Source organism: Chionomys nivalis, chromosome 7 (assembly GCF_950005125.1).
Source record: "Chionomys nivalis chromosome 7, mChiNiv1.1, whole genome shotgun sequence".
Lineage (NCBI taxonomy): Eukaryota > Metazoa > Chordata > Mammalia > Rodentia > Cricetidae > Chionomys > Chionomys nivalis.
Genome location: NC_080092.1, coordinates 12079200 through 12099401, shown reverse-complemented (window position 1 = coordinate 12099401; position 20202 = coordinate 12079200). Strand labels below are relative to the sequence as shown.

Here is a 20202-nt window from a genome sequence, read left to right as displayed (position 1 = left end):
CCACAACAATCCTCAGCCTTCACACATGCCCACACGCAAAGTACAGTGTCTCCTGTTGCGGAGTCAGCATAGGATTCAGAACCCCGTTATCTGAATTATGTCTAGCATGGAACTTGGGTTCACCTCATTGGCCATGGCTCTTCTTGAAGACTTGTAAAATAATGAGGTGTTATCTGATCCACATACACCCAGTGAGCTGAGCAAGTAATGGCAATCACAAGAGACAACACTCAGAAACAAAAATAAAGACAAATAACACATTAGTCTTCAGAAATCCTAAATTCTAGGTGGACATGCGTCTCAAATTCCTGTTTTTTCTGAAGCAGGGAATGCATATTGATGGTTCCAGTTCATGAGAACAGTTTCAGACAGCCTTGACGTCACCCACTGGCTGTTCACGCTGACTTTTGAACACTTATTTCTTCCTAAAAGCTGGCTTCATTTGCCTGATCCTTGCTATAGAAGAGTATCCTAGATGGTATAATATAAGTACTTTGTCGGGGTCCTCTGCATCAAATTATGAAACACACCTTTTTTAGACTGAAGCCATACTCACAGTCTTGAAAAGATGTCCTGCCATATCACGCATATTCACAGATATGCTTTTGGTCTCCTGTTACTACAGCTGAATGTGCTGCCAAATTCTGCCACTAAGTAACAGTCCTCACGACTCTCCCAGTCTGTCTAGACTTCTCTTGAAGCCCTTCTTGCCTTCGCCTTTGTCTTGTCCCAAAAACATGACACCTGCTCTCAGATCTGAGGGTTTTATAGTGCTGCAGTGCTTCTAGTTTCAAATTCTGGGTCAGTTGTATATTACTGAATAACAGCATAACTCAAAACATTCTGGCTTAAAGTAGCAACTATTTAATGTTTTTTTCCCAGTACTGGGGATTCAGTCCAGGGCCTTGCGCATGAAAGACAGGGACTGTAACTCTTGCCTCCCCTGCCCCGTCGGTTTCTGTCTGTTGCATACACTGAACTGAACAGATTTTATGCCCCACATTAATTTTTTTATGGACCTAGAGTGTTCTGGAATATCCAGGATGGCTCGTTCTCACATCTGGGAAAACAATGCTGGCTAACAACTGGGTGCTACTGGAACTGCTGAGTGCTCCTCTTGGTCACTCTCAGTTGCCTTGGGCTTCTCATAGCGTGGCAGGTCAAATCCAAGAAAAGGTATCTCAGGAGGGACTGAGAAGGAAGGTGGTAGTTACTCCTCGTTAGGCCTGGGTTCAGAAATACTAAAACTCCATTTTTGTACTAGATATATTTTAGACTTAGCCCCATAGGAACTTTCCAAAGTAAATACTATTACAAGTTCGAAAGTGATAGCTATGAAACTAAGTGATAAAGCTGAGATCTGAGCAGATAGCTCAACAACAAACTCCATGTCTTCTCTGATGTAGAGAGCTCAGGGTGGAATTCCATCTTTCAAAAATAAAACGTTTTTCCCTTCTAGGTTTGAAGCTCTATTTACTGAATTAGAAAAGAGACAGATAGAGCTGGGAATCTCCACTTTGGGAGCCTCTGTCACTACTATGGAGGAAGTGTTCATACAGTAAGCAAAAATAAAATAACTGGAAGGCTGGGGAGGTGGCTCAAGTGGGTAAGAGCACTTGCTATGCAAGCTTGAAAATGGGCTCGCTGGCTGACCAGCCCAGGAAAACCCCAGTGATCATCAGGTTCACTGAGAGACCCTGTCTCAAGGGACAAAACGGAAAGGAATAGAGGAAGACATTAGGCATCTTTCTCTGTCATTGAAAGTACCTGTACACACCCACATACACACACACACTAACAAAACTGACAGCTTCAAACATCTTACCCAATGCTTGACTCTTGTTCCTAATTGTCTTGTTGAATGGCCTTCTAGTCTCTGAACAATACTTTTGATCTAGTAGGGTATTAGATAATAAAAAATTGTGTTAGATGTATTATCATTCAACAAACTTATTTTTGGTGGGTGGTGAGAACAGGGTCTCTTTGTATATGAGTATCCTAGACCTCACTATGTAGACCAGGCTGACCTCAAACTTACAGAGATCCACCTGCCTCTGCCTCCTGAGTGCTGGGATTAAAGTTGTATGCCACTACGCCTGGTCTAACAAATCTATTTTTTTTTTTACTTTTTTTGAGACAAGGGTCTCATTATATAGTTCTAAATATGTCTGAAAGTACCTGTATGTATCAAGCTGGCCCCAAACTTGGGGTGATCCTCCTGCCTCTGCTTCATAAGCACTGTGATTATAAGTATATGTTACCAACTGGCAACAACCATTTTATCAATTGAGATGCTTTTGCCTGCAGGTATCTTGACAATAATCTTGACTTAGCTGTTTTTAACAATATGGAGAATTTATTACTTCCCTTACAAAGAATCCCCCTGATTGCGCAGTTGTTGGGCTAAGTGGTTTATCTACCAATCAGTTTGTACACCCTGAATCGGGAATACAGGCTCGGTTCTAGGAAGACCTTGGTGGAGTGCTGCTATCTAGGGAGCTATACCAGGCCAGAGCTTGGCAAAGAGCCCAGGGGTAATTTTATCCAGTCTGGCATTTGTCTTTTTATTTGCATGTGCAGCTGTTTATGATTATTCATAAAATATTCAGATTTATAACTATGATTTTTCTTGATGTGTTCTACCGTTGACAAGTACACATTGCATATAATTTTCTCTTTCAATTTTGTTTTCCTCCTATTTTCAACCATCCGTCCATACTTGTTGCAAATTATATATTACAATTTTATTATTTTAATGATCAGTCTAGATGAAGAGATACAATATCTTTGTCAAAGGCTAAAAGGAACTGGAATCTTTAACCTGCTCTTGGAAAATGCTGGGACCTTTAATCCCCATGTGTGCCACCATTGTCAACTTACATATTATTGTGCATTTTATTTTTTTGTTTTATTTATTTTTTTATTGATATTTATTGAACACTACATTTTTCTCTGGTCCCCTCTCTGCCTCTCCCATCCCCCTTCAATCCTCCCCCAAGGTCCCCATACTCCCAATTTACTCAGGAGATCTTGTCTTTTTCTACTTTCTACTTCCTATGTAGATTAGATCTATGTAAGTCTCTCTTAGTGTCCTCATTGTTGTCTAAGTTCTCTGGGATTGTGGTTTGTAGGCTGGCTTTCTTTGCTTTATGTTTAAAAACCACCTATGAGTGAGTACATGTGATAATTGTCTTTCTGTGTCTGGGTTACCTCACTCAAAATAATGTTTTCTAGCTCCATTCATTTTCCGGCAAAATTCAAGCTGTCGTTACTTTTTTTTTCTGCTGTGTAGTACTCCATTGTGTAAATGTACCACATTTTCCTTATCCATTCTTCGGTTGAGGGGCATTTAGGTTGTTTCCAGGTTCTGGCTATGACAAACAAAGCTGCTATGAACATAGTTGAGCACATTACCTTGTGGCACGATTGAGCATCCTTTGGATATATACCCAAAAGTGGTCTTACTGGGTCTTGAGGAAGGTTGTTTCCTAATTTTCTGAGAAATCACCACACTGACATCCAAAGGGGTTGTACCAGCTTGCATTCCCACCAGCAATGCAGGAGTGTTCCCTTTTCCCCACAACCTCTCCAGCATAAGTTGTCATCAGTGTTTTTGATCTTGGCCATTCTTACAGGTGTAAAATGGAATCTCAGAGTTGTTTTGATTTGTATTTCTTTGATGACTAAGGATGTTGAACATTTCCTTAAGTGTCTTTTAGCCATTTTAGATTCCTCTGTTGAGAGTTCTCTGATTAGGTCTGTACTCCACTTTTTTTATTGGATTATGTGATCTTTTGGTGTCCAATTTCTTGAGTTCTTTGTATATTTTGGAGATCAGACCTCTGTCTGATGTGGGGTTAGTGAAGATCTTTTCCTAATCTGTAGGCTGTCATTTTGTCTTGTTGACCTTTGCTTTACAGAAGCTTTTCAGTTTCAGGAGGTCCCATTTATTAATTGTTTCTCTCAGTGTCTGTGCTGCTGGGGATATAGTTAGGAAGTGGTCTCCTGTGCCAATGCGTTCAAGTGTACTTTCCACTTTCTCTTCTATAAGATTCAGTGTGGCTGGCTTTATGTTGAGGCCTTTGATGTATTTGGACTTTGAGTTTTGTGCATGGTGATAGATATGGGTTTTTTTTATTCTTCCACATGTTGATATCCAGTTATGCCAGCACCACTTGTTAAATATGCTTTCTTTTTTCCATTTGAAATTTTTTGCTTCTTTATCAAAGATCAGGTGTTTGAAAATGGGTGGATTGATATCCAAATCTTCTATTTGGTTCCATTGGTCCTCCTGTCTGTTCTTATGCCAATGCCAGGCTGTTTTCAGTACTGTAGCTCTGTAGTAGAGTTTGAAGTCAGGGATTGTGATGACTCCAGAAGTTCTTTTATTGTACAGGATTGTTTTGGCTGTCCTGGGTTTTTTGCTTTTCCAAATGAGGTTGAGTATCGTTCTTTCGAGGTCTTTAAAGAATTTTGCTGGGATTTTGATGGGCTATTGTGCATTTTAATTCTGAATCTTTTTAGCCTTCACAAAACATCATTATTTGTCTGGGACACAAAATGGTTTATCAGTGTTGTTTCTCTGCCTTGTGTGCTCCACCACTAATCCACACCCAGCCTTCCTGTAGCATGTTTACTCTGTGCCAAGCCCTAGGTGTTTTGTTCTTGTTTTCAAGCTAGGAAACTTTTTTTTTTTTTTAAATAGGGTCTCACTCTGTTGCCCCGACTGCCCTGAGGTTAATATATGTAGACCTGAATGGCCTTAAATTCACAAAGATCACCTGCCTCTACCTCCAGGGTGCTGGAATTAAAGGCATGTGCTACCATGCACAGCAATATATATATATATATATATATATATATATATATATATATATATATATATCTGAAATAAAAAAATTTATCTCGTTCCCTTTTTTGTGGTAGTGGGGACTGCCTAGGGTGTCTCATATGGTGGTGAGTGCATTATCACCGAGCTACCGCTCTAGACATTTCTTCATAGTTTTATGATCAGGTGTGTGTGCTTACTGGGGACTGAATTTATGGTATCATGCATACTAGGCAAGCATTCTACCACTAAGCTATGTTCTCAGCCCTCTCTCTATTTTACTGTGAGGCAGAGTTTCACTAAGTTGAGCAGGCTGGCCTCGGTTTTATTCCCGGGGCTCTGAATTTATGAGCCCCTTCTCCAGGTTGCCATACAGCTGGGATTACACCTGTGTGTGGCACACTAGCAGGCTTTTGTTTTGTTTTGTTTTTGTTTGATTTTGGTTTTTGAAGAAAAGATTTCTCTGTTGTAGCCCTGGCTGTCCTGGAACTCGCTCTAAAGACCAGGCTGGTCGCAAACTCAGACATTCCCCTGTCTCTGCCTCCTGAGTGCTGGGAGTGAAGGCGTGCACCACTACCTGGTATCACTGGCAGTTTGTAATGAAAGCATTTTCATCTCTATGGAAGTTAATTTATACATTTCTGTCTTTCATGGGTTTTAAAAAATCTATTCTATTTTTAAAATATTTACCTTAGGTGATCACAAATATTTCCCCTGCCTTTTCTTCTGGGAATGTTATTATTTTAGCTTTAAATTAGGTATATAATTCAACTAGCAATTATTTTGGGATGTGACTTGATAAAGTGTCCGTATTCATTTTCTTATATATGGCTATCTTGTAGGGATACAAGTATTTGTTGAAAAGATTTTTCAACATTGAATTATTTGGGTTTCATCACCAAAAGTCAACTGACTTTAATTTTTCTACATTTCCAGTTCTGCTTCAAGGATCTATTCTGTCTTGATGCCAGTATTATATTGTTGGGATGGCTGCTGGGGGTTGCTTTAGTTTTGCAGAATGTTTAGCTTTGTTCTGTGTTTTTTTTTTTTTTAAGACTATTTTAGTTATTAAAGGTACTTTGATATAAGCTTGTCAGTTTCTATTTACGAACCTGCTGGAATGCCAGTGCATAATTTTTAAGAATGTACTACACTAATACAAGAAGTTAATCATAGGGAAAGAGGAGGTGTATGAACAGCTCTCTGCACTTCCTGCCCTTATAAGTGGATCCAGCAGTTCCAATCTAACTCCAGGTACCTGCAGCCCTTGCCGATAGCTAGAAAAAATGCAGCCTCATGAAAAGCTTTAAGAAAAAATAATAGTTAATCCATTCTCCACTTCTTCACCTACAGAAACTGAGATAATAAATGTTTACAGTTGCTGGGCTGAAGAGGTGGCTCAGAGTTCCTGAGTTCAATTCCCAATAACCATGCAGTGGCTCACAACCATTTGTAATGAGATCTGGTGCCCTCTTCTGGCTTGCAGGCATACATGCAGGCAGAACACTTTATACCTATCTTTAAAAAATAAATGTTTACAGTTTTTTTAAGATGCCCAACTTTGGTGACAATCTGTGTTGCAGTATGAACAACAAATGTACCAACCTCTATAATCCTCCTGAAAGAAAAATTAGCCACAAGTAATAATGACTTGTGTTAGGATAAGTTCCCAGGAATAAAACAGTGACTCAAGGGTTATGAACAGAAATACATCACCTAACCAGGCGGTGGTGGCACACGCCTTTAATCCCAGCACTCGGGAGGCAGAGGCAGGGCCAGCAAACTATTCTTAGAAAGCCAGGTAGTGCACTTATGCCCATGTCACAGAACCCCCAGAGAAGACCACCACAGAGCCGTTATCCAATGCAAACACACTGGGGTTTATTGATTACAAGGTAGCTCAGACCATAATCCAACACACCGATGATGCAGCAGGTCAGCCTCCAGCCCTTGAGATAAGGGGTTTTTAAAGTGAAAACTGCAAGCAGGGTGATGCAAATCTTGGCATTTCGGGATTGGGCAAAGGCATACAACCTTTGAATTCCTTGGTTGGAGTATAAGGGAATTACAAAACAGTGGCTGTCAGCAGACAAGAATTTCAAAACAGCAGTTAATCGGATACCCACAGGACATTTGAAGCAAGTAGATGTTGTTTGGACACTCTGATGGGTCACTTTGACCAGGACAGGCTCAGTTTCTTGAAAATGTTTGTCTTTGCTGTAGCTGCATTTACACACACACACACAGTTAGGCCCTGTCTAAAATGAAATTCTTTATCATAATGGAATTTGTTCTGCTCCTTCCGTACTTGGGAGGCAGAAAAAGGCAGATCTCTGTGAGTTAAGGCCAGCCTAGTCTACAAAGTGAGTTCCAGGACAGCCAGAACTACATAGAGAAACCCTGTCTCGAAAACAAAAATAAACAAACAAACAAAAACGCCAGATAGCATTTTATACTATATAAGCTTAGACAATCAGGATATTATGTAGGTACTTATGTACTCAACATGTAATCATTTCAAAATGCAAAACCATTCTAAGTTCAGGACCAGGGAAAAAGTAGGCCTTGGCTGTTCTAAACTACTAACCAGTGCTTGTTAAGCTCCTGGTCTATAATCTTTCCTTCCTTTTTTTTCAGTATTTGGTTTTCGTTTTTTGGAAACAGGGTTTCTCTGTGTAGCCTTGGCTGTCCTGGAACTCACTCTGTAGACCAGGCTGGCTTCAAACTCACAGGATCTACCTGTTTCTGCCTCCTGAGTGCTGGAATTAAAGGTGTGTGCCACCACTGCTTGGCCATTGTCAATAATCTCAATGTTTTTTTTTTTTAATTTTTAGTTTTGCTTATAAGATTAACTAACATATTATTTTGTTTTAGTTTTCATGTAGTACTTTTTAAAACAAAGTAACAAACATCTAATCACAATAGTGTTTCATGCTATCTTTAAAAAGACATTGGTGAGTTAACACGGTGCTCAGAGCCCATGGAGGCCCATGCTCCCCACTGTACAACTTAGACATAGCACCCTTCGCCGTCATTGTTCTTAGTCTAGTTTACGTCTTCCCAAGTAGTGTATGAATCTCATTGTTTAAATACAAACAAAATGAAATGTGTTGTGATTTTGAGACTTTCGTTTTTGCTTTGGTTTAGAGTTTGTAAGTTGGCTGATTCTGGCACAAGTGTCTTAACTGAGAAGCGACCCTCTGCTCAACATTGTCCCCGAATTCACAGAGTTCCTGTTGACAGAATTAAATGTCTTCACTCAAGAATCTTTTCAGTGCAGTCTGGCCTGTCAATCAAATTAAATACTGGAGTAAGCAGCATATTTCAAATACATGGGGAAAATGTGGTTTAATAGATGGAATCATGCTATTGTTCTATCAAAAGCTGGGTTTAGAGTGGGTGTGGTGGCATATGGCTTTAATCCCAGTACTCAGAAGCCAAAGGCAGACAGATCTCTGTGAGTTTGAGGCTAGCCTGGTCTACATAGTGAGTTCCATGATAGACAGGGCTAGGTAGAGAGATGCTGTCTCAAAAAAAAAATAAAAGTAATAAAAGAACTGGATTTGGTAGCACATGCCTATAATTCCAGTGCTTGAGAGGCTGAACCAGGAAGACTATGAGTTCATGGACAGCCTTGGTTACATGTAGAGATTCCGTGTCAATAAAATAAGATAAAGAATGGGTCTATGACGTTTCAGCAGGATTACACAGCCTGCTCTAGTTCAAAGGCAGAAGTGTCTTAGTTAGGGTTACTGTTGCTGTGATGAAACGCCATGACCAAAGCATCAGCTTATAAAGGAAACATTTAATTCCCAGGAGACCTGCCCTTTCCTGGGTGGAGACAGAAAAGGAGGGGATTGGAAGGGGGAAATGGGGAGTTGAGGAGAGGGCCTGGGAGGGGAGGATGGGGGAAAAGCTGTGGTTGGGATGTAAAACAAATAGATGAGTTTTAAAAGAGAAAGCATTTAATTGGGGGATTGTGTACAGTTTCAGAGGATTAGCCCATTTCCAGCATGGCAGAGAGCATGGCAGCCGCAGGCAGGCGTGGCCCTGGAGTAGTCACTGAGAACTTACATCCTGATCCGATCCGTGGCAGGAGGCAGATAGAGGGAGAGGGAGAGAGAGAGACTAGACCTGGCAAAAGCCCACCCTCAGTGACACACTCCCTCTGACAAGGCCACACCTCCTAAGCCTTCCTAAGAAGTCCACCAACTGGAAAGCAAACATCCAAATATATGGAGCCTATGGAGGCCATCCTCTTTCAAGCCACCACAGTGGTGATTAGCCCAATTGAGGAACGGTATCCAAAACATCCTAGCAGGGGGCTGCCCTTTCTTCCTCAGCTAAGAGACTGAAAGAACTTGAACTGCTGAAATTCATACTCTGTGCGGTGTAGTTGCTCATGTGCTGCACCACCAAGAACTTAAATTTTAAGGACCAGTGGTGATGGCGCACGCCTTTAATCCCAATACTTGGGAGGCAGAGGCAGGCTGATCTCTGTGAGTTCAAGGCCAGCCTGGTCTACAAAGTGAGTTCCAGGACAGCCAGGACTGTTACACAGAGAAACCCTGTCTTTTTTGTTGTTGTTATTGTTTGTTTGTTTGTTTTTCGAGACAGGGTTTCTCTGTAGCTTTTGGAGCCTGTCCTGAAACTAGCTCTTGTAGAACAGGCTGGCTTCGAACTCACAGAGATCTTCCACCTGCCTCTGCCTCCTGAGTGCTAGGATTAAAGCCGTGTCCCACCACCGCCTGGCGAGAAACCCTGTCTTGAAAAACAAAAAACAAAACAAAAAAAAAGATTTAAAATTTTAAAAAGCGTATTTATGCAGTAATGGGGAAGTTCATCCATAAAGTCCGTGTCTGGGGTTGGGGTCAACCCTCTGCTGCTCAAAATCCTTAGCAAGGCATTACCTGGTGCCCTGTGTCCATGATGCACCTTTGAAGGTCCCTCCCTAGCGCTGCTTGTGAAGTCCTTCTATGTCCACTCTCAAATTAGGTGTAGCAGACCTTTGGAGAGCGTTGAAGTAGGTGTCCAGCACATCAAGGGTAGAAACTCATGATTGCTTGAGAGCTCTAGTGATTTGTTGATATTTGGCCAGGGATATGGGTGCCTGATTCAAACGAGGCCTCTTTCCACAGTGCTCCTGGAAGGGGCTGTGCAATAGGCACTAGAGCTTGGTCTGGAAGGCCCTTTCACATGTCCCGACATGCTGCCCCAGAGAAGCCAAGTGAGCACACACAGCGCTGACCCCGAGGCTTCCCACACCAGGCTTATGTCAGCCCCTAGGACCACGGGGCATATAACTGTAGACTGATTTTGACTGTCACGGCCACAAGGCCATGCTATGGGTCCTCCCTAATTATACAAATTATCTAACTAGAGGTGGAACATGCAAGTTAAAGATTACTTCAAAATTAAGTTGTATCCATCATCTAGAGATTTTGTTTTTATTTTTGTTTTTGTTTTCATGGCAGGGTTTCTCTGTGTAGTCCCGACTGTCCTGGAAATCACCCTAGACCAGGCTGACCTCAAACTCACAGAGATCCACCTGTCTCTGCCTCCTGAGTGCTGGGATTAAAAGTTTACGTCACCACCCTGCAATAATGTTCCACTCCGTAGCCCTGGCCGGCCTGGAATTCACTGTGCAGACCAGGATGGCCCTGAGCTGATACATATACTCCTGCCTTTGTCTCCTGAATGCTGGAACTAAAAGTGTGTGTTACCCGGCAAGAATTTTTTTAAAGAGTTATTTATTTTTATGTGTGTGATATTTTCCCTCTGTGTACGTCTGGTGCCCCTCATGTGAGCCTGGTGTCCGTGGAGGTCAGAGGAGAGTGGCAGATTCCCTGAACTGGAGTTATAGTTGCTGTGAGCCGCCATGTGGGTCCTGGGAATTAATAAACCTGGATCCTCTGCAAGAGCACCCAGCGCTCTTAACTAATGTGCCATTCTCCCAGCCCCCAATAATTTTTTTATGTTGTAACAAATGAAACATCCACCAATCTGCCATATTCTCCCATCAAATTTAAATTTTTACAAGTCAGGGGGGAAATGTTATTGTTTGTATCTGGTATCCGAAGTGCGGTAGGTTCTACCCACAGAAGTGTTCGGGTCGGAGCTCCTCTTGCTGCTCCTTAGCAGGATGAAATCATAAGGTGTCCTAACCTGAAGCAGAGGGAAGTGGGCCGTGCAGTGGAGGACTGTAGGGGGGAGTGAGGTGGGCCACGCAGTGGAGGACTGTAGGGGGGAGTGAGGTGGGCTGCGCAGTGGAGGACTGTAGAGGGGAGTGAGGTGGGCCGTGCAGTGGAGGACTGTAGGGGGGAGTGAGGTGGGCCGTGCAGTGGAGGACTGTAGGGGGGAGTGAGGTGGGCCGCGCAGTGGACTGTCGTGGGTGTGAGCAGATGCTGCTTCAGTGCGTCCAGCTTCCTCCTCTATGTTGACACAGCACCTGCCTTCTTTTCCAACCCTAGCTCCGTCTTTTCTGCCAACAATTCTATGCCATGCTCCTGAAGAAGGTCGCATATTCTTGGCGCAACTGGAAGTTGATGTTATTTGTGCAGATTCTGCTGCCTCTGGTGATCATTATGTTAAGTCTCACTTTTTTTGACTTCAAATTAAAGAAAATGGAAAATGTACCCTTGGAGCTAACTTTAAAAACATATGGTCAGACTATTGTACCATTTTTTGTTTCTGAGAATTTCCACTTGGATCCTCAACTTTCAGATAATTTTAAAAAGATGCTCGTGGCTGCAGGACAGATTCCTTTGCATCTTCAAGGTAGGCACCAGGACCAGGAGCTTAGCGGGAAGTAGACCCGTTTTTCTTTTCAGGGAAACTGCGTGTTTCTGGACCCCATGGTGCACTCTGAAGTCAGACTGACTATCTAAAGCTAAGGAAGACGTCGTTTAGACTCTGGATAACAAGAAGGGGAGAACGTCTAGAGATGAGACCATTGTCTCTCCAGAGGTCGTGGAGTCTTTTGTTTGTTTGTTTTGCTTTATCAGGTCAGGGTTTCTCTGTATCTTTGACTGTCCTGGAACTCTCTCTGTGGACCAGGCTGGACTCAAACTCAGAGATCAGCCTGCTTCTGCCTCCAGAGAGCTGAGATTATTGTGTGTGGTGCCACTGCCTGGCCGAGGTTGTGGATTCTTTAAGAAACTGATCGTAATGGAAGGTCCGCAGGTAGCTGATAGCATATTCCTGAAGGGGGTGCAGAGACCCAGACCCGCCCTCATCCTTCTTCCCTTCCCACCCATGAGGCGACATGTCTGCATTTCCACACATTCCGTTCACGATGCTTCACCACAGGCCCCAGCGCAGCGCGGCCGACAGACCAAGAACTGAGCTGTTAGCCAAGACAAATCTCCCTCTGGGATATTCGTTACAGTGACCGAGAGCTGTCTTAACACACTGTCCTTCTCAAAACTTGTTTCTTCATACATCAGATTGGGAGAAGCCTGCTTTGCATTGTTGCTAACAGTTTGGTAATGATCACTTTGTATAGTTGAAGTCCAATGCAATAATGTCAAGATTTTTTTTTTTAAAGATCACTAAAGGTCTTTTTCAACTTTAAAGCATAACGATGTGGCACTGTGTACTGAGAATATAGAGAGAACAGAATTAGTACAGCCCTCACGGAACTTCTAACCCAGAGGCCTATCGACAACAAGGTCAGAGTCTGTGGGAGGGAAACCCCACGGTCAGAGCCTGCCACCTGAGGAGGACTGGCTGGTGGGAAGGGAAGATCACTAAAAGACATTCCAAACAATATGGAGATCTGCAAGCTTAAGGAACCCACAGGTACAGAGAGAATCTAAAGACACGAGGCCAAAAGTCTGGAGAGTGACTAAATAGTTTTCTCTTCCTCTGTCAGAATGCACCAGGAAAGAAAATAGGGATTATCCTGGCACATGGTGCTAAGAGGAAGAGTTCAAGAGTGAGGGCCTCTATTTGGCTTCCGAGAGAGCTTCATGTTGTGTGTTGGAACTTGGTAGACAGGAGGAAGGAATTTCAGGGTAGGAAGAGAACGCTTAATCCACTATCATAATAGCTCACTGCTTCCAAAACTAACTACCTCCAAAGAGAAATAACCCACTCTTGAGCAGCGATGGCCACTAAGGGTCAAGCGTGTAACCCACACAGTCATCCGCAGCAAAGCTCTCACCGCCTTTCTGTGTATTACACTGGGGCTGACTTTCTATAACATAGAAAATGGGTTCTAAGCCAGGCAAGGTTGCACATGGCTTTTAGTCTCAGCACTCAGGAGGCAGAGGCAGGCCAGTCTCTGTGAATTTCAGAACAGCCTGGGCTACATAGTGAGACATCTCAAAAACAAACAACAAAACAAAACAGAAAGTACATTTTATAGTATTTGGATATGTGGCTTTGCCTAAAGGTCAGAGTCCCAGCAAGTTGGTAGGTCTGAGTATACTATTATTAAGTACAGAGAAACTATATAGAAGGTGAAGGGTTTTGTTTGGGACCACATGATCCAGAAAGACATTATGGGGCTAGACCTGGTTGAGGTGGTAGTAAGGGGAAAAGTAGTTGGAATCAAAAGGACTTAAAAGATGGAAATTTGGAGATCATCTGGAATTCGTATAGAGCAGGGCAGGAGGGGTCTAGCTTTTGGATGTGTGTGAGGTTGGTGGTAGGGTACCCAGAAGGAATGGAAGACTGGAGGCGTTGGGGCGGGGAGGCTCATGATGAATGCTGTGTGCCATGGGGTCTGATGTGATATTTTCTCAGCAATTCTTTGTGTACCTTTGACTCCCTTCTAGGTCCTGTAGAGGACTTCCTACTGAAAAAGGCAAAAACGTCTCCTGAGGATTTTGATAAGCTCTATGTGGTGGCAGCTTCTTTTGAAGACGTGAATAACCGCACCACGGTGAAGGCACTGTTCAACAACCAGGCGTACCATTCCCCTGGCCTGGCTCTGGCTCTGGTGGACAATTTTCTCTTCAAGTTTCTTTCCGGTGCCAATGCTTCCATTACCACAACCAACTACCCTCAACCTCAGACCGCCAAAGAGCTCTCCGAGAGTATCTTGTACCAGTACGTTAGCTTCCTTCCCCCAGCTTCAAGCTTCCCCATCTGTAGGGACTTTTGCTGCTCTTCACAGGTTTCTTGAGCTGTGGCCTCATGTTCTGTCTTTCACAGGGGCCCTAAAGGACATTACCTTGTTGTCAATTTTCTTTTCGGAATAGCTTTCCTGTCGAGCTCTTTCTCCATCCTGACCGTCACAGAGGAGAACACTAAGTCTAAGCACATCCAGTTTGTCAGTGGCGTCAGCGCAGCTGCTTTCTGGCTCTCGGCGCTGCTGTGGGATCTCCTTTCTTTCCTTGTCCCCACTCTCCTGCTAGTGGTGAGTACTGGGTGGTGCTGGGCTCATGCTCGTGGGCCGGGGGCTCCCCTTAAAGTGCGGTATACAGAACCAGAACCAGCTGGGAAGTTGAACTTTGAGTCAGTCCTGGCTAGAAAGGCAGGTACGAAAGCTCTCTCATCACCAACTGTGGTCAAGTTCATTTAGGTTTAATATCTTCAGAAATGGGCTGCCTTGAGTTAGGGTGTTTATGTAACACCCACAGAACTGCTGCCTCCAGTCAATGAGAAACAGTGTTTTGGAGATGTGTGTGTATTATTCAGAAGTAGGTAACCAGAGAACAGGGGTGAAGAACTTAGATGTAGTTGAATCAAGTAGTCCGAGGGTTCCCCGATTATCCCGTGCAGAGTGGGTCATCCCCTGCTTTGTTCCGTGTGTTTTATCAGCATCTCTTGGTCCTTTATTTGCTTCACTGTTTCTGAGACTCAGGGCGGCTTTAGTTCACAAGCGAATGCCTGCGAAGGACTCTTAATGCTTGTTTTACATCCTGAGATGACGGGCCTGTGAGAGGGCTCGGTGAGTGAAAGTGTTTGCTCGCAGTCCTCATGGCCTGAGTTTAATCTCTAGATCATATAAGATGGCAGGAAGAACCAACTGGAGAGTGGTCTTCTGTCCTCCACCCACACATCCCTGGCACACACGCAGCAACTCCACCCCACCCCCACAAATACATAAATTAATTAAAGCAGAAAGTACTGTCTTCCTGGCACTCACTGACTTTTCCAAAATTTTTCTGTTTCTTAAGCTGGTGTGTTTGTGGTATAAGGAGGAAGCGTTTGCACATCACGAGGGCACCACGGCGGTGGTCTGGATCATGATGCTGTATGGCTGGGCCGCCATCCCCTTCGTCTACACAGTCAGCTTCTCTTTCAAAAGTCCCGGTAACGCATGCGCTAAGCTGGTGGTAATGCTCACCTTCCTGAGCATCTGCCCTACTGTGCTTGTCACGGTCACAAGCGATAAAGGTGAGATCACATCTAGGTCTTATCTAAATCTCTGCTCTAACAACCCTGGTCGTTACACACTCAGAAATGTGTGTCTACCAAAGACCCGTGAGGAAATGTTCACAGGTGCTAGAGGCTGAAGATTCCCACCTGGAGTGTGCCAAACACATCTCCACAGGGGATGGACAAACAGTTCAATCAAATCCACTCAGTAGATTATTGGTCAGTTTAAGAATGGACTACATTGAGCAGAAGAGTCTGCTACGTCTTGGGTTAAATCCATGAATAGACAGAGTTAATCCTGGAAACAGACTCAGAGAAGGGGCTGCCTCTGGGTTGTTGGGAAGGGGCTGACTAGACAAACAACCCGCCAGGGAACTTTGAGAATGAAGAGTGTTCTTGATCTTGAAGGGGTACTAGTTTACATGAACTTACGTATTTACTAATCGTTATTCACCTGTGATCCATGCATTTCACTAAAATGTAGTGTTCTTTACTTAAAAAAAAAAAAAAAAAAAAAAAGATGAGTAAATTAATGAGCCAGCATTGGAGGAAGGGCTCCTGGTAAGAAAGAAACTGAGTCGGTTTACAACCTACACCTGAAACTGACATCATCATATCTGCACTACCATGTCTGGATCGGGGTGGACAAAATGCCTGAGAAGTTACCTCTGCAATGCTCTTTCTATTAGGATTTATTTTATTATCATGGGTATGTGTCTGGGTTTTCTGTGTGAATGTGCGCATACGTGGGGGTTCACATGGAGGTCAGAAAAGGGCATCGGATCCCCTGGAACCAGGCTGACAAGTGACTGTGGACTGTCTGACACAGTTCCCGGGAGTCAAACCCCAGCCCCAGGAAGAGCAGGAGGTTCTTAGCTGCTGGCTTCCTTTCAGCCCTACAGTGCTCATTCGCTTTCATGCCTCACTTCAGACTGAGTTTTCTTCCCTTCCTCTTCTTTCTTTATTTTTAAAAGTAATTTTTATTTGGGGGCTTGGCGAGATGGGTCAGCAGTTAAGAACACTGGCTGTTCTTCTAGAGAACCCAGGTTTTACTCCCAGCACCCACATGATAGTTCACAAATATTTGTAACTCTGGTTCCTGAGGTCAAGGTACTAAAAATACACACAGGCAAAACACTCATACATATAAAAATTAAGAAAAATTATTTTATGTGCATAAGTGTCTGCCTGAATGGCTGTATGTACATTGCTTACATCCTGGTACCCAGCCAGAAAGCTGTGTCAGACTCCTCGGGACTGGACTTCAAATGCTGTGAGCCGCCATGCCGGTGCTGTCTGTCTGTCTGAGCTCACCTCCAACCCTTCCACCTCTGTTCACACAGCCCTCCTGTAGCCATGCCCCCCTTGGATGTTCTCAGACACAGTGTGCTCTTCGGGCTCACCTGCAAGAACAAGGCTATGCAGTGACAGACAGAAGGAACCAAGCAAAGAAAAGTACTCGTGGCTTAGAGTTTGAATGGATAGGGAGTCAACGCCAGGAGAGGAGGAAGCCAGGTTTCTGCTGGAGACCTGGGAGTACGATGGTCTGGACTAAAGTGGGTTAGGAGGAACGGTGAAGTGTGCACTTTGACTCATGCAGGTAAAACCAGTGCTTTCTGTTCTCTCTGCAGACCTTGGCTACGCGGAACTCTCAGACTCCTTGGATCATTTGTTCCTAGTACTTCCTGGACATTGCCTGGGGATGGCTTTTTCCAATTTGTACTATAACTTTGAGCTAAAAAAGTTTTGCGATGCTAAGAACTTGAGTGATATTAAGTGCAATGATGTTTGTAAGTATTATGAATGAAATTAGCCAATAACAGTTTTATTTATTTTTGTTTCATGTGCTTAGGTGTTTTGCCTGCAGCTATGTCTGCATAAAGGTGTTAGATGCCCTGGAAATGGAGCTCCAGATAGTTGTGAGCTGCCGTGTGGGTGCTGGGAATTGAACCCAGGTCCTCTGGAAGAGCAGCTAGTGCTCTTAACCATTGAGCCATCTCTCCACTCCCAATGCTGATGACATTTTAATACTGATACAATTTACATAATATGATTTTATTTTTTGGTTTTTTGAGACAGGCTTTCTCTGTGTAGCACTGGCTGTCCTGGAACTCGCTCTGTAGACCAGGCTGACCTCCAATTCACGGAGATCCATTTGCATCTGCCTCCCGAGTGCTAAGATTAACGGTGTGCACAACCACTACCCAGATGATTTGTCTTTTTTGAGACAAAGTCCATGTATCCCTGGCTGTCCAGGAACTCACTATTTAGACCAGGCTACTCTTGACCTTGCAAAGATTTACCCAGTTACAAGCATGTGCCACCCCACCAAGATGTAACTCATTGCAACATTCACCTTTTGTATGAAATGACATGGTATTTGCATATAAGCTATGCATATCTGCACACCCCCCCGCCCCCGTGCATAAATGTGTGTGTGTGTTGCTTAGGATCTAACACAGAGCCTTGTGCATACTAGACAAGTGTTCTGCCATTGAGCTATACCCTAGTCTGTTCCCACATACTTTAAATTATCATTAAATTTCTCTAAAATAGTTAATATAGTGTAACTGCTATGAAAATACATGCTATGTAAATAGCAGTTACACTATATTTAAGAATAATGACAAGAAGAAAACTATAGATGCTTAGTACAGATACAGTTTTTATTTTCTGAGAAGTTTTGACACCCCCAGTTTCTCATTGATTGAACCCATAGATACAGAACCTAGGAATACAGAAAGATGACTGTAGTGTGCAATTTTGTATGGGACTCAAGAATCAGTAGGTTTTTTTCAGCCAGGCAGTGGTGGTGCCTGTCTTTAATCCCAGCACTCGGGAGGCAGAGGCAGGTGGATAACTGTGAGTTCGAGGCCAGCCTGGTCTACAGACTGAGTTCCAGGACAGGCTTCAAAGCTACAGAGAAACCCTGTCTCGAAAAGACAAGCAAACAAACAAACAAAAGAATCTGTAGGTTTTTGTGTTGATGTGAACCAGTGCTTTGCTAGGGGAAGACAGTAACCTACAAGTATACCAAAAGGAGACTAGTTAACAAATTGTAGTACTCTATACAATAGAAAATGATAAGCCATGTGGTGGTGGCACACACATTTAATCCCAGCAGAGGCAGGTGGATCTCTGTGAGTTCGAGGCCAACCTGCTCTACAAGAGCTAGTTCCAGGACTACAAAGCTACAGAGAAACCCTGTCTTGAAAAACAAAAACAGGACTGAATAAGCATGGGTTGAAACTGGACTCTCTGAACATGGCGGACAATGAAGGCTGATGAGAAGCCAAGGACAATGGCACTAGGTTTCGATCCTAATACATGAACTGGCTTTGTGGGAGCTTAGCCTGTTTGGAGGCTCACCTTCCTGGACCTAGATAGAAGTGGGAGGACCTTGGTCTTCCTGTAGGGCAGGGAATTTGGACTGCTCTTCAGTATCGAGAGGGAGGGAGAATGGACTGGGGGGAGGAGAAGAGGAGTGGGGATAGGGGGAGGGGAGCGGGGGGAGGGGGCAATATGTGGGAGGAGGGGGAGGGAAATGGGAAACGGGGAGCAGTTGGAAATTTTAATTAAAAAAGAATAAAAAAATGAGGAAAAAAAAAAGAGTTAGCCACAAATATGCTTAAGCTATTGGCAAGACAGTATTGTAAATAAAAAAAAAAGAAAAACAAAAACAAAAACAAAAAAATTTAAAAAAAAGAAGATACAAGTATCAAAAGTGATTTTATCTGTATATTCTTTTTTTTAAAAAAGAAAAGACTTATTTAACTTTTAATTTTATATACATTGGTGTGAAGGTGTCATATCCCCTCCAACTGAATCTTCAGACAGTTGTGAACTGCCATGTGGGTGCTGGGAATTGAACCCTGGTCCTCTGGAAGAGCAGTCAGTGCTCTTAACCACTGAGCCATCTCTCCAGCCCCCTTATCTGTATATTCTTATGTGGTCAATGTCCATTATATATTAAGTGAAGCAGTACATTGGAGAAGATAATGCATAGTATTATTCCATATTCATTTTAAAAGATACTATCTGAGCCGGGCGGTGGTGGCGCACGCCTTTAATCCCAGCACTTGGGAGGCAGAGGCAGGCGGATCTCTGTGAGATCGAGACCAGCCTGGTCTACAAGAGCTAGTTCCATGACAGGCTCCAAAGCTACAGACAAACCCTGTCTTGAAAAAACAAAAACAAACAAACAAACAAACAAACAGATACTATCTAGGTCCGTGAGATGGCTCAGTGCTTGCTGCCAAGCCTGATTACCTAAGTTGTCTAACCTCCTAACATGTATAGCATATTTGCCCCCTGCCCTATGCACACGCACACACACACACTCATGCACACACAAATAAGAAAATAAATAAACATAATTTTACAAATTAATGGCTAGAGAGGTGGCTCAACTGTTAAGGGCACTGCCTGCTCTTCCTGAAGCCCTGAGTTCGATTCCCAGCACCCACAGAGTGACTAATAACTATTTATAATTTTGATTTTAGGGGAGACTAATGTTTTCTTGGCACCAGTAAAATGCATGATGATATACAGACATGGCACGCAGGCAGGCAAAACACCTATCTACAGAAAATAATTCTAACAAGATAATACCTGTGGGTTGAAACTTGGTAGTGATTTGACTAACATGCATGATGCCCTGGGGTGGAGCACCAATAGTGAACAACAAATATAAATAAAAGTATGAAAGAATTATGCACAAAACTATGCAGTCATTACAATGTTTAAGCAAGTGAAAAGTACTCTAATTGCCTACTTCATTCTTTTTATTTTTCCTCAATGAGCATATATTTATTGTATAATTTTCAAATATATATAGTTACAAACATTTAAGACAGATAAGATTAAAAAAAGAGACTAGAACCCTTCAGAGCTGATCTGGTCTGGTTTGTAGTACTGGATGAAACGCCTAAGGTCTTCTGCACGCTAAACAAGTACTTTCCCACTGAGCTAACCCCCACGTCTCCTCCTGAGATTCTTCTACATGATTGAAAATAAGGAAAAGCCTTTTATTATTATTGTTGTTG

General features: G+C 43.2%; 1 protein-coding gene across 1 annotated transcript in view; it reads left to right on the top strand.

The window, feature by feature from the left end:
• LOC130878014 (ATP-binding cassette sub-family A member 17-like) overlaps positions 1 to 20202 on the top strand; it is an 81545-nt gene that overhangs the window by 50620 nt on the left and 10723 nt on the right. The window contains exons 16-22 of the mRNA XM_057775763.1: positions 1460 to 1558; positions 7976 to 8138; positions 11299 to 11605; positions 13609 to 13882; positions 13988 to 14192; positions 14956 to 15175; positions 16789 to 16947. Coding sequence (XP_057631746.1) covers positions 1460 to 1558; positions 7976 to 8138; positions 11299 to 11605; positions 13609 to 13882; positions 13988 to 14192; positions 14956 to 15175; positions 16789 to 16947 — 1427 coding nt within the window. The remainder of the gene's footprint in view (positions 1 to 1459; positions 1559 to 7975; positions 8139 to 11298; positions 11606 to 13608; positions 13883 to 13987; positions 14193 to 14955; positions 15176 to 16788; positions 16948 to 20202) is intronic.